Here is a 13340-nt window from a genome sequence, read left to right on the forward strand (position 1 = left end):
CAGCAGTGTAAAAGAAGGTTTATTTATGTCACTTTATGAAAAAAATTAAAAATTTAAAAACATTGAATGAATAGGTATGGTATGGGTCCATTTGTTACCAGACTTGCAACTTATATAGCATTTTCACAGGCAAAACTGTTGCAAGGGTTGCATCCTTCCTCTGAAATCCTTCCTCCAAAGCCCCTTGATGCCCGAGGAAAGACACTCACTAACTGCAGATTAGGAATGGGTGTGGATTTCATTCTGTTTTCTTTTTTGATAACAGCTTTTCAAAGTCCATACATTCCTTTTTTAAATTTGCCAAAATAATTTGAGATTTTAAAAAAATTGTGAGAAGTGACACATTCACCAATCCATCTCTACAACATTCTTAAAAGTCTGATCACAAATCCTTGTGTATTCACAAAGGAAAGATGTATGGAAGGGTACAATCTTAGTACAGCAACCGTGGAACCATGCTAGAACATGACAAGATTTAAGCACCATTACCAATGTTAAACAGTCCATATAGTGCCATTCACCATTACGCTGTGTCAAACAAGGCCATGTTTTCCTCTCAGTTGTACCAATACCTGCCTACTAGAACTAACTGCAGTGAGGGTGACTGCAGTAAGGGTAACGGGAAAACTTTGACAAGAAAAGTGCAATGGAAAAAGTTTTTAACTTTGTGGGACATGAGGCTGGTTGAGTGCTTGACTGGTTTTATGGATATTTTGGAGGGGATCCAGTTTTGGGTACTTTCAACTGGGTCTTTCCCATGTTAGGCCTTCTCCCACCCCAAATATTCTAAACAAAGGCTTGGAGGGCACCCTGGTCAAAAGCCTATGGTGGAGGAACAAGAGGGTGAGATCTCAGAAATCCAGGTGGTGTATTCAACTCATAAGTGTTTCCATGACATGTTTGGAGACCCCCTCCCCTTCTTCCAAAGTAACAAACTACCCCATTCATCTAGCCCCTGGCCTGTTATATAGATTGAAAGGAGAATAGAGTGGCTACTGTTGAGAGAAGGGGCAGGGAAATCTGATTTTACCATCCCTGTGGCACATATCGAAGTCTGGATCCAAGCCATGGATTGTCTTCACTCCTGCATCTGCCTCGGGGCTTTTCTGTTTTTATTGTAATGTCTTTGATGTTTTAATGTAATGTTTTTAAAAATGCTGTAAACCGCCCTGATCTGAGGAAGGGCGGTATATAAATAAAAATTTTATTTATTATTATTACATTGAGACAGCATGAAATGAAGCATGGAGAAGCAGTTCATGTGCCAGAACATTAAGGGCCCGAACAGACAGGCCAAAATAAAGCTGCTTCTGGTCACTTTGAAGGTATGCTGTTTAAATGATGCAGTCCTAAGGACAGGAGCACAGCTTTGGCGCAGCTTCTGGCCTCTTAAGATGCATGTGTCATTTAAACAGCATACCTCCAAAGTGACCTGAAGCAGCTTTATTTTGGCCTGTCTGTTCAGGCTCTGAGTTATGAAGGTGCATTTAAAGATCATACAAGGGGAATGTCCAAGAAGGAAAAGTCACATTATTTTCAAACTATGACAACCCCATCACAGGGTTGTTGTTTTTTTGTCAGAATTTGTTCAGAGAGGGTTTCAAAATGTGGTCTCCAGCATCATAATCCAATGTTCAAACCACTATATCACACTGGCTTTCAGTGGTGTTCATATGCTTAATTCAATAGATTTCTTCAAAGGTCTTTCCTGAAAGGAAATACATGGGATATGCTCTGAATAATATAAGATTGTAGCCCAAAATTCAGATATCCTGGTGGGAGATTTGGGAATCACTTATGTAGATTCATCGCAGCCATAAATGCTCTAGGTCTGCTAAGGGCATCAGGCCCACCATACTAAACATTAAATGTAAGAAAGACGGGAAAGTAGGGAGAAAAGATTTCTCCAATTCTATAGCAGGGATCGGGGACGTGTTGCCCACTAGGTGCTGCCGGATTGCAACCCTCATTACTTTTCACCACTAGTTTTGCTGGCAAGTTGTCACCCACCAACCTCTAGAGCAGAGCTGTGCAACTGTAGAGGGTACAGGACCCACTTTTCACACCAACACCCCTGGTTGCTTCCCAATGTCTAAGTGGATAAAAGCAAAAATCACATTCTTATTCTGTTTTCAGCAGTGGTGTTTGACCATTTTGAGGTGATTTTAGCCTTTATAATATATGGGGGGGGGGGAGGTGTTGTGGGGTTTGGAGGGGTGTTGGGTGATGGGAGATACAGACAAGCCCCTGTGGGTGCAATTTGTCCACATCTGACCTGTATACATTCCAGATCATAAAAAAATCTTGAACTTCTCTATAATTCTGAAAAAAGATAGAAATATTTTTCCCCAATCCAAATTCAGTGTTATTAACACCAATGGTCTATCTGACTTCCTTCCATTTCCATTCCAGCCTATCAGATGTGTCTGACTTCAAGCTACTCTGGAACAATCCCATGTTTGTGCTGGGATTAGAGTTCGCAGGTACTTTGTAGGCAGATAGTCTCCCATTCATCACTACCACCTCCCATTCTATTTTAATGATTTAAAAGATATCCAAAAGAAAGGCTGAAGAAAAAGAAACTCAGTCCAAAGATCATGATGAGCTGCGTCCTCTTGCAGAAGACTGCACAAGAGTAGAGGCACCACTGCGCTGGCTCAGATCACGAATGGCAATTATATAGAGAAATGCAGGTTCCAAATCAACAGTTAAAATCTTCCTTTTCTAGACTGGCAGTTTTATAAACAACCCAGACTTTTGAAACACCTACTTTTTGTGGTTTGCTGCTTCAATTCATGTTCAATTTTTGGATCTGTCACTGTCTAAGCTTTTTACAATCTACTTTTTAGTAGTGACTTTTTATATATTTATTTTTGTTGTTATTTTGAATGGTTTTGGTGGAACAGAAAGTTGGGAAGAAGAAAAAATTAAAATGTGACATTTGGAGAAATGTGTGCTTGTTTATGTTTTTAAATGCAGCAATGACCCCATCTGATCTTCAATCTTCAGTCAAGCAAAAGGGCTCACTTGGTTCATTTTCTCTTTTGGGAGCCTTGCCTGCATCATATCTACAGAGAGCAATGATCACTCAGGTCCACATCCTCTCTTCCATCCCAACTGATTCATTAAAGGAAGATCATGTGATGCTATTTTGACTCATGCATGTTCAGTAGCCACTGCCCTCTCATACATGCGCTCCAGAATAAGATGAATACTTGCAAAACTTGGCCTATCGGAAGGCTGCTTACTCCAACAAAGGCGCATGAGGTTGTAAAGCTCCAAAGGACAGTTATCCGGGCAAGATAGGATGTTTCCATCCCTCACATAATAGATGACTTCCTCATGAGCCATCCCATAATATGGCTGCATGCCAAAGGCAAAGATCTCCCACAAGACTACACCGTATGCCCAAACATCAGACTCGGTTGTGTAGCGATTGTAGAAGATAGACTCGGGAGGCATCCATCGTATAGGAATGGCATCATTCTCATTTGCTTTGTAATAGTCTGCTGAATACATGTTTCTGGACAGACCAAAATCTGCAATTTTCACCACCATGTTTTCTCCCACCAAACAGTTCCTGGTGGCCAAGTCCCGGTGAACAAATTTACGCTCCGACAGGTAGGCCATTCCAGCTGCCACCTGTTTGGCAATGTAGAGCTGGTCCGTGCAAGAGAGGGCAAGCAAGTTAGGGCTGGAGGGTCTGATCCTTATGTCAAGGTTATTGTCACTTAGGCTACAGAGATTGCGTGGTGATCGGTTACGCAAGTATTCATTGAGGTCTCCAAACGCCATGTATTCAAACAGTAGGCACATGGGCTTTCCAACAGCACACACTCCTGAAATCAAGAATAGCCATTTAATCAGTCCTGGTGAACAGGCAAGGGAACAGATTTTATACAATTAAAAATTATATAACACACTACATTACATTTGAATTAAATATGTACAGTGCTTCCCATTAACAGGTGATGTCCCGTGATTAACCATTTAAGTAGTCTATACCATGATTACCCAACTATCATCCAGAAGCTGCATTTTCCTAACACTGTTGCTAAGGATTTTGCCCTGTGTCTTTGAGACTGGTACCCCATATTTCCACTGGGAAGTCCTCTTAAGGGATCTTGGTGTGCAGCCTTCTGCAGGACTTACTTGAAGGGCCAGCTTACTTCCCTGGGGCTAGGAGTGGGCACATCTCAACAGCCTGTGCCTCAATGTCCTGATATATATTCCCCACACCCTAGGGCAAGGAACCATTAAGGACACTGGGAAAGAAATTATTGGCCAACATTTGGGCTTCCAGATAACAAATATCTGACCTGATGACATGGCAAACATGTAACAATAGCTGATAAAAAGTAATCCTTTGCTGGTAACCAAGTCCACAGACTAAATAGCATCTCTGACTAGGCAGAAGAGGGCACTCAGTAAGAGGCAGACTAGCTGCATACTGCTTGGGTTCACTGACTGTGTAGCAGAGAAACAGCACTTCTGCCCAGCCAGTTCCACCTACATCCCAGTCTATCGGTGCAAATAGGAGACCCCAGTAAGTGGAGACTGGGGCATATCACAATTGTACTACATTGGTTTATATATATTACTGAATCATGTGGTGCCATACAAAATTCCACCTAAATCTCAGGAGGAACTTCCTGATGGTCAGAGCTTTTCCACAGTGGATTATGGTGCCTTGGAGTCTCCTTCTTTGGAGATTTTTAAACAGAGTCTGGATGGCCATCTGTTGGGGATGCTTTGATTAGTGTTCCTGCTGGGGAGGGGGTTGAACTCGATGGGCCCTGTGGTTCCTTCCAACTCTATGAGTCTATGAAAATGGGAGAAAGTCTTTCTACATTTACACCTTTGGCTTTCTTGTGAACATTTTCAATCACATTTGGTAGCTTAAGCTGAATTTTTGCTGATGGCCCCAGCTGTTGTCTCTTCAATTACAAAAAGCAGACAACCGTTCACTTTGTGAAAACATCTGTGTCTGGCTAAAAAGAAAAGTGTGCATGAAAATGATCCTTAGGTCAAGTGATGCTCGACAGTCCCACACCCCCGCAACACGAAACTGATGAATCTGCTTGGCCTTTCCTAATTTATCCAACATGGTGATAATAAACAAAGGGATCACTCCAACTGAGTGTCCACTTCCCATTTCCTGTTTCTGCTGCTGTATTCTCTGCTGGCATTTCAGCCTGAAGAAGCTACTTTAAACTCCTTGGCCCCCTAGAAATGCCTCTTTAGTTATATTTCCACTGAAATGAATATTGGGTTTGATTAATTAGTAGTACCATTCATATTCACATAGGGAGATTTACACATACACAGTCTAGCAGCCTGTGATATGAGGTGAGAGTATGAGAAAGGCACATCAAATGATGCATTGTGTTACAATACACCCACGAGGTGGGAAAAACATGGAATGATGACAGTTCTATGTCTTTTGTAAACATTACAGAGGATTCTGGGTAGGCAGGCAGATATTTCTGAAGCAAGATCAGAACCAAATCTAGGGCTCTGCTTCTGGCATGGTAGCTGCCCTGAAGTATGCCACCCTAGATAGCTACCTAGTCTGTCTGTGAAGAGGGGAAGCCTTTTAAAGTTTATATTAAAAATGAAGATGCCAACAGTGTTGGGTTTGGTACCTAAAAGTTTGACAATGTTAGGATTATCAAATTCTGCCATGAGAGCGGCTTCTCTCTGAAAGTCAGCTTGCATGTCTGCTGAGGCCTCTTCTTTGAGCATCTTCACTGCCACCATTGTGAACGGTTCATAAGGAAGTAGTCCAGGTGCCCTAAGAGAAGAATCGATAGTCAGAGGTTCAAAAGCTGCAGCAGCAGGTCTAGCTCAAGATCTTTTTCTACCAAGGACAGGACTACAAATAGTACCCCACATTACACAAAGCTACCCAAGTTATTTTGGTACTTGAGGCAGAAGAACCTACAAACATCTCCCACACCCTGCCAATGACACTGCAATAACAACAAATTAAATCACTATCAATTTGCTTCCCTTGCAGGAACAATGCAAACCTACAGCCTGATGCAGTCATCTCACTCTGCCAGGTCAGCCCTGGGTTTGGCAATAAGCAATGTCCCCCCTTATACTAGATTCCTGTCATGTGCAATGTTCCTTAGGATCAAGATGTAAATAGTTTTGTGGCTTGTAAGAAGATGAAAAGTTACTGTCTAAGATTTATATGTTCATTTAAAAAAAGAATTCTAAAGGTAGATTTTGTATTGTTACCAGAAATGTTTCTGTTGAGCATTATGAATAAAGAACTGGATAGGAAATAAGAGGAACACCCCCCCCCTTTTTTTTTGTTACCCTTCTTTTACTCTTTTTCCTCTATTTCTTTATCTTTGATTATATATTATTTTAATTGTAAATTAGACTTCTCATACTAAAAATCTAGTAAAATTTAATCTAAAAAAAGATGTAAATAGGTTTACAAAATCAATATTTGGAACTCCCTTTCTTGGAAGGGATAGACAGCCTTGCTCCTTATTGTCCTCCTGCAGGCAGGTGAAGGCCTTTTCTTTTTTGTAAGCTTTTAGGAACTGACTCTTTATAAGGAAAAGGCTTTTCAAAATGTGTGGTACAGCTTTTACTTGTTGCCTTTTTATGGCTATATTTTATATTCTTCCTAATTCTATAAAGTGTATAATTATATTTTAACCACAATCATTTGTGTATGTCTTTACCTATATGCTTTATTTTTCGGTATCTATTTTAATTCTTGTAAGCTGCCTTGATTTCCAGTTTCAGGGAAAGACAGAGTATCAATGGCAACATTGCTATTTATATGAAGATGAAAACTAGGCACTGGAAATGAAACTGATGTTATACTGAAGAAAGATTGAGAAAGAAGCAAAGCACCATGTGCAATTGTACCTCAAGCCTGACATAGCCTGGCTACAATAACTGGCTGTTTATAAATCCAGAAAAAAACAATGTTTCATATCAGCATGCCAAGATTAAACCACAGTTTCATTGTCAAATGTAAGAAGAAACTGTGATTTAAACAAATAACGAAACAACGGTTAAAAGGCGCAAGAGGAGAAATGGAAAATGAGCAAGGGAGGAACATAAAAGCATGATGCTTATTCTTGGCAGAATAAATCATAGTCAAGCATAAGGGAAAACATAGATAAGGTATGGCATCATGGACCAGGTCAGATCAGTTCAAGCTCAGCTTAATAAACTATAAACCACAATGTAAAGTTAGAATGAGCTATTATATTTATTGCTACAGGTTATTTAGCCAAGTTGGCTACATTTGGAGTAGAATTATACTTCCTTTACAGTTAATATCATTCATGAGCTTTCTATAGCATTATTCTTGCAAATTTAATCTTGTTACAACAAAATCATACAAATTCCATAAAAAAACAATGTTCTTTATCATAAGGTGATATCACTATATCACATCGGTTCAAAGTATAATTCAATTTTATATTTGTTTTATTCTGTATATCTATCACACCCCGGAGGGTTTGTTGTTGTTGTTGTGTTGTGTTGTGTTTATTGCATTTGAAGTGGCCCACAGGCTTGCCTGTGAATATACTGCCATAACCTACTGCTGTTGCCTCTGTGTGTGGCAGTATATAGAAGGAGATATCTGCCTTGAGAATGGAGTGACCACACACACAGCAAACTCTTTCAGCTGTTCCTTAAATGTCAGGCTGCTTTGCTATGCAGTAGCTGGAGGAAGTTCTAGTCTCCAAAGCAAACTTCCAGTTTTCACAATGTCTGCTCCAGACATATGGCAGTGTGACAGGTGCAGTTGGCTACAGTGAATGTCACATCATTGTCAAATACCAGAGAATGGCAAAATGCCCATCTGAAAACAAATCTTCCAGGACAGCAACACAGCTGCAATTCAGGCCCATGTAGCTTTGCAATCAAGGGAAACACAATTCTCCATAAAAGTCTCAGCTAAAGTTAAATGCCTTTTTGACCTCTGGCTTTTGGGAAACTGTGAACACGTGTGATGGGCAGGAGGAAGCTCTGTTAATGTGCCCACTATCCATTTTGTCTTTTGCAAAAGTTTCAGTGTGTGGCTTTAAACATGCTTACCACCTGTAAAAGACACTTGCACAAAGCAATAAGATCATGGGGAGATTTTGTTTTGTTTTTTAGACCTTTCACTTAACATAGTTTGCTGAGCCCTGAGCAAGGAATCAAAATCCAAACTCAAAACACCCTAATTCTGCAGCCACACAACTAACATTCTGCAACTGCGACTCAAATTTAAACTTAGGAGATTTGGAACTGAATATGCAATCCAGCTCTGAACTGAACTAGTTTGCACTTGTAATGTGGATGCTTACATGGCATGATTTGTTATCTTTCTTCAGTTTTCAACATTTCTTTTAGTAATTATTTTATATACCATGCTCTCCACGTCTACCATATCAATGATTCCTCCTGATCACAAAATTATACCACCCTAAATGCATTTAGTTGAAAAACGAGCAAATAGGAGCCCATTATCCATTATGACACACAACTCAATGAGCTATAAGAGGTTTACACCACACTTCAGAAATTGGCTTCCTATGCATTATCTTTTTCCTTCTTTTTATTTGAGATCACATATAATTCTCTTCTCTGTTTTTTTTAAATAATTCAGATCCTTGCAATTCAAAGTATTATAAGTAACTCTTGAATTAGCCACATGAGCATGTCACATTGATGAATTAAGAAAGCCAAAATTTAAATAATTGCAGAGATTCATTCCACTGTATTTACTATTCAGTATAAGTCCTCCCTTCCAGGTTGGTTGAACTTTTGACTTCATACAGTTCTCTTACAATTTGCAGTGGTAACTGATGACTCCCCTGTCAGCGAGATGGTGAATTCACTTCAGGTTTTAGTCTGACTTCAAATGAGTTATTCAAGGTGCTAAAACATATCTCCAAAACAGACTCAGCATCTTCAATGGCTCCTTTAACATTATCCAGAGCTCAGAGCAGATTCACAACCCCACTAGCATTGGAACCACCAGCTGCCACTATACAAATGTTATCGCTCAGGGTCTTTAAACATCATGATTTGTTCCTGATCCTGATGTGGATTTTTTTTATGACTACTTAAAGAACATACAATGTCTGTGGGCATAGCAAATACCTATAAATTTCCCCTTAAAGTTATACCAAGAGAAATCTTCATCTTGGTTTTTTTAAAAAAGCCCTACATTGTCTAAACATGTTACAGTACTACTTCTCTTTGGAGGATCTGCCAGTTTGGGCTTAATTAATTCAACTCAATATGCTCACTTTATTAATATTCATTTTTCTAACACTAGGGTTTTATTTAGGTTTAAACAACCAGGTAACAGTGATACTCCATGGCTGTGATGTATTCACCTTGCTTGGAAAACCCGTCCAAAAGCTCCTTCTCCAATATCTCTCACATATTCAATGTTGTTTCGTGGATACTCCAGACTGAATAATTTTGGATTCAAGAGTAAAGGCATGCGCTGATACATGGGATTTGGATGCAATCTATCCAATAAGAGCTCAGAAGGAAGTGTTGTCAGAGCCGGTGGCACTGATTCCCTGAAATGAGAGAAACAATGTGTGGCCTTAATACAAGCTGTGTGTCATATCAACAGGTAACTTTTTAAAACCCTAACCTGGTAGGATCCTGGTAGGCAGACAGGGGTAACAAATACACAGTAATAATAGCACACGATAATCAAATTATAAAGCACACAGTATCCACATGATCCACATATGAAATTAATCATATTTCAGAAGTTTATGACAACATCATATGTGTTGGAAGAGTTGGAGTTAACTCCTTTCCCTCTGATTATTCAATCGCATCTGTACCCCCAAATTTCCACTTGGAGTGACTGCATTTGTAAACACTTAAACTGACCTAGATATAAGCTAAGGATGTCAAAGACACATTCCATTTGGGTTTTTTTAAAGCAACTATTTGACCTGCTTGGGTAACATTGTTATAAATAGTCATTATAAGATATACAGGGGTAGCCACAACAAATACACTTAAAATACATAGCTTTATTGAAATCTAACCTTGACTGTTTCTCATAGCAGACCTTTAAATCTTTTTGAGGACATCCCCTCCTCTCCACAGAAGCTTTTGTTACCACTTTCTAGGGGCAAGTCTACACAGGTCAAATGTACCAATTTTCCCCACAAATGGAGATCATCAGATGTGGAGGGGGAGGTAAAGAACAAATCTGGGGCAGCTTCGGGGCCAGAATACAATACAGCAGCCTGGAATAAGGGTGACCAGATGCCCTCCTTTTCCACTACATGTCCTACATTTCAACTTCCTGTCAAGGAGGAATTCAAATCTTCTCCATTCTGAGCATGACTAAGAAGCATGATTTTACATTTATAATAGTGTTTGTAGCTTTTGTTTTGTAATGTCCTACATTTTTCTTGATTGTCCTACATTTTGCAGGGCCTTATACTCCTTTACGGTTCTGACATCTGGTCTCCCTACCTGGAATATTCTGACCAGTGCAGATCCACCCTAAAAGATGATTTCCTGTTATATAGCAACAACATTGTCACAAGTGGCAGCTGATTCCGTAGTGGTAAAAACAAGCCTGCTACTCATAGTATGTTCTCCTATCCTGTCAACTATTTAAATCAAAATATAAGCTTAGTATTATGTGATATTTTTATGTTTAGAAAGGAAGATAGGTTCCCCGGGCCCAGGGATGGAAATTTGTCCACCTGTCCTGAATGGGGTCACGCTTCCCCTGAAGGACTCTGTTCGCAGTCTGGGGGTGCTCCTGGACTCGTCGCTCCACCTGACATCTCAGGTGGATGCGACAGTCAGGAGCACTTATTATCAGCTTTGGCTGATACGCCAGCTGCGACCCTACCTGGGCCGGGGGGACCTTGAAACGGTGGTACACGCTCTGGTAACCTCTCGGTTGGATTTCTGTAACGCGCTCTACATGGGGCAACCCTTGTACCAAACCCAGAAGCTTCAATTAGTGCAGAACATGGCAGCCAGGCTGGTCACTGGATGCCCCAGGACCAACCATATAACACCGGCTTTACAAGATCTACACTGGCTGCCCATTCGCTTCCGGGCGCAATACAAGGTGTTGGTTATTACCTATAAAGCCCTAAATGGCTTGGGCCCAGGGTACTTGGAGGACCACCTCTCCCCATATAATCCGCCCCGCACTCTCAGGTCGGCCAGGAAGCAATTGCTGAGAGTTCCAGCTACGAAATACTCTGTGACTGCACAAAGGGCATTTTCCAGCTCGGCCCCTCAGCTCTGGAACTCCCTTCCTGGTGAGCTCCGCTCGGTCACCTCCCTTGACTCATTCAGGAAGAGGCTAAAAACCTTCCTCTTCCAACAGGCTTTCCCCCAGACAATGTAACATCTGCTCTCTCCCCGATGTATTGTTGCACCTGCACTTTATGCTAGCCACTGTTGTGATTTTAATTTTGTAATTTTTTATCCTGTTTTTAACTTGTTTTATTGCATTGTTTGCGCTTTTATATATGAATACTGTTATAAAATTTGTACACTGCTGTACTTGCTGTAACCCGCTTTGATCTGCAAAGGAAAAGCGGGATACAAATAAACAGTTTATTTAAGACGGATGTGAAGTAGGTGTGTATGCAACCCTAATGTTTTCTCCCTTCTCATATATGGGATGGAATTATTCATTCAAACAGAGCTATTGTCAGTACAATTCTGTACAAAATCTACAGAGAAGTTACCTAATCACAGGTTAAATCACAGGATTTATTGAGTCAAAAATTAGCAGGGGGAGTAAGTTAAGCACATAGTTAACGTACAGATGAATTCCTTAGTAATATTAGTCAGTAACATTTCATTCCACAAATTACTTACTTGAATTAGTCCTATAGACTTCTAAGAGGCATTTATGTATTTATGTGCTATAACACATAAATACATAAATGCCTCTTAGAAGTCTATAGGACTAATTCAAGTAAGTAATTTGTGGAATGAAATGTTACTGACTAATATTACTAAGGAATTCATCTGTACGTTAACTATGTGCTTAACTTACTCCCCCTGCTTATTTTTGACTCAATAAATCCTATTTTTATCAAATTTAAGAGAATTTGTCCTGGGATAGGCTCTGAAAGTGATTACTAGAGGTGTCAGAATGCAAAGGCAAGATGCTTTCATATTTCAGTAATGACTACAAACAGTTAGCAATTAAATTTGTGAGAAAGGTTGTTAGGAGTCTGTTGAGTGCAGGGTTCAATGCAGAAAACCAGCATCTAGGAAAGCTCCTAATGTGCAGCTTTCTCCAACAAGGTCAAAATTCAAAGTTTTTTTTATGCCTTGATCACAACCCACGGGCTCCACATGATCTTTTCAATGCTGGGAATCATAAAGGCTTAGAGTCCCGTTTGCACCTAATATCCTTAGTCTATCCAGAAATTCACGTGAGGTATGCTGCCTCTGCTGGTGTACCAATTCTTTCAAGTATAAAGCTCTTGGACGTAGGTGTTCTCATCTCCTACTAAAGTTGGACTTGAGAGCTATAGTTTTTGGTCCAGATTCAAGGATTTTTGATTCAGCATCTTGAGCTTGAAGGACATCTTTTCAACAGATGCCTTCTCCATTAGTATTTCTGATTCCTCAGTCTCTAGGTCCACATCACTGTGTAGGTCACTACCACCAGGCATGGCTCCACATCAAAATGGAAACCTGTATATTGTCAACCTATGTGACATGGCCCTGGTTTTAATAGGGTTAAGATATTCCACAATCATTGTGAACCAGCATGAATTCATCAACGAGAAGAGACACTCAAAGCAACGTAAAGATGCAAATAGGAATTTGGTGACAGTGGTAATCTTTTGTGATCTTTTGAGATAATCATCCTGAGTGACAAACAAGTGTTCTGCTTCACTTCTGCACTATTCAAGGTGAACTAGAAATCTACGTTGCAATACAGTCCTAAGAACACATACCACAGTGTAAGTATTAATAAGGCCTACACTAAAGGCACCAAATCCCAGCTGATCTTGGAAGCTAAGCAGTGTCAGCCCTGGTTAGCACTTGGACAGAGGACCACCAATGAATACTGAGTATATTTCAGAGGAAGGAACTGGCAAATCTACCTCTGAATATCCTTTGCCTAAGAAAATGCTAAGACATTCATGGGGTCTCAATACATTGACAAACAATATGAAGGCACATACTCACAAAAACATGCTTAGGATTGCACTCTTATTGGAATAAGCCAATCTTTCAACATCTGCAATTCAACACCATAGCAATCTAATTATGAAGAGGTGGTGGGCAATAGTCTTTAAAATCCATTATAAAATATTGCAGGGTCCATTTTATTC

At 40.1% G+C, this 13340-nt stretch overlaps 1 protein-coding gene across 1 annotated transcript in view; it reads right to left on the minus strand.

Moving 5' to 3' along the window:
- Positions 1-1182: 1182 nt before the first annotated feature.
- Positions 1183-13340, minus strand: part of MUSK (muscle associated receptor tyrosine kinase) — a 62003-nt gene continuing 49845 nt past the window's right edge. Inside the window, exons 15-17 of the mRNA XM_089488261.1 lie at positions 9372-9563; positions 5646-5794; positions 1183-3839 (exon numbers count right to left, since the gene is read on the minus strand). Of these exons, the coding sequence (XP_089344387.1) occupies positions 3157-3839; positions 5646-5794; positions 9372-9563 (1024 nt within the window). The 3' untranslated portion in view covers positions 1183-3156. The remainder of the gene's footprint in view (positions 3840-5645; positions 5795-9371; positions 9564-13340) is intronic.

The sequence above is a fragment of the Sceloporus occidentalis genome, unplaced genomic scaffold (genome assembly GCF_023333645.1).
Source record: "Sceloporus occidentalis isolate IW3139 unplaced genomic scaffold, rSceOcc1.0.p SCAF_1, whole genome shotgun sequence".
Taxonomy (NCBI): domain Eukaryota; kingdom Metazoa; phylum Chordata; class Lepidosauria; order Squamata; family Phrynosomatidae; genus Sceloporus; species Sceloporus occidentalis.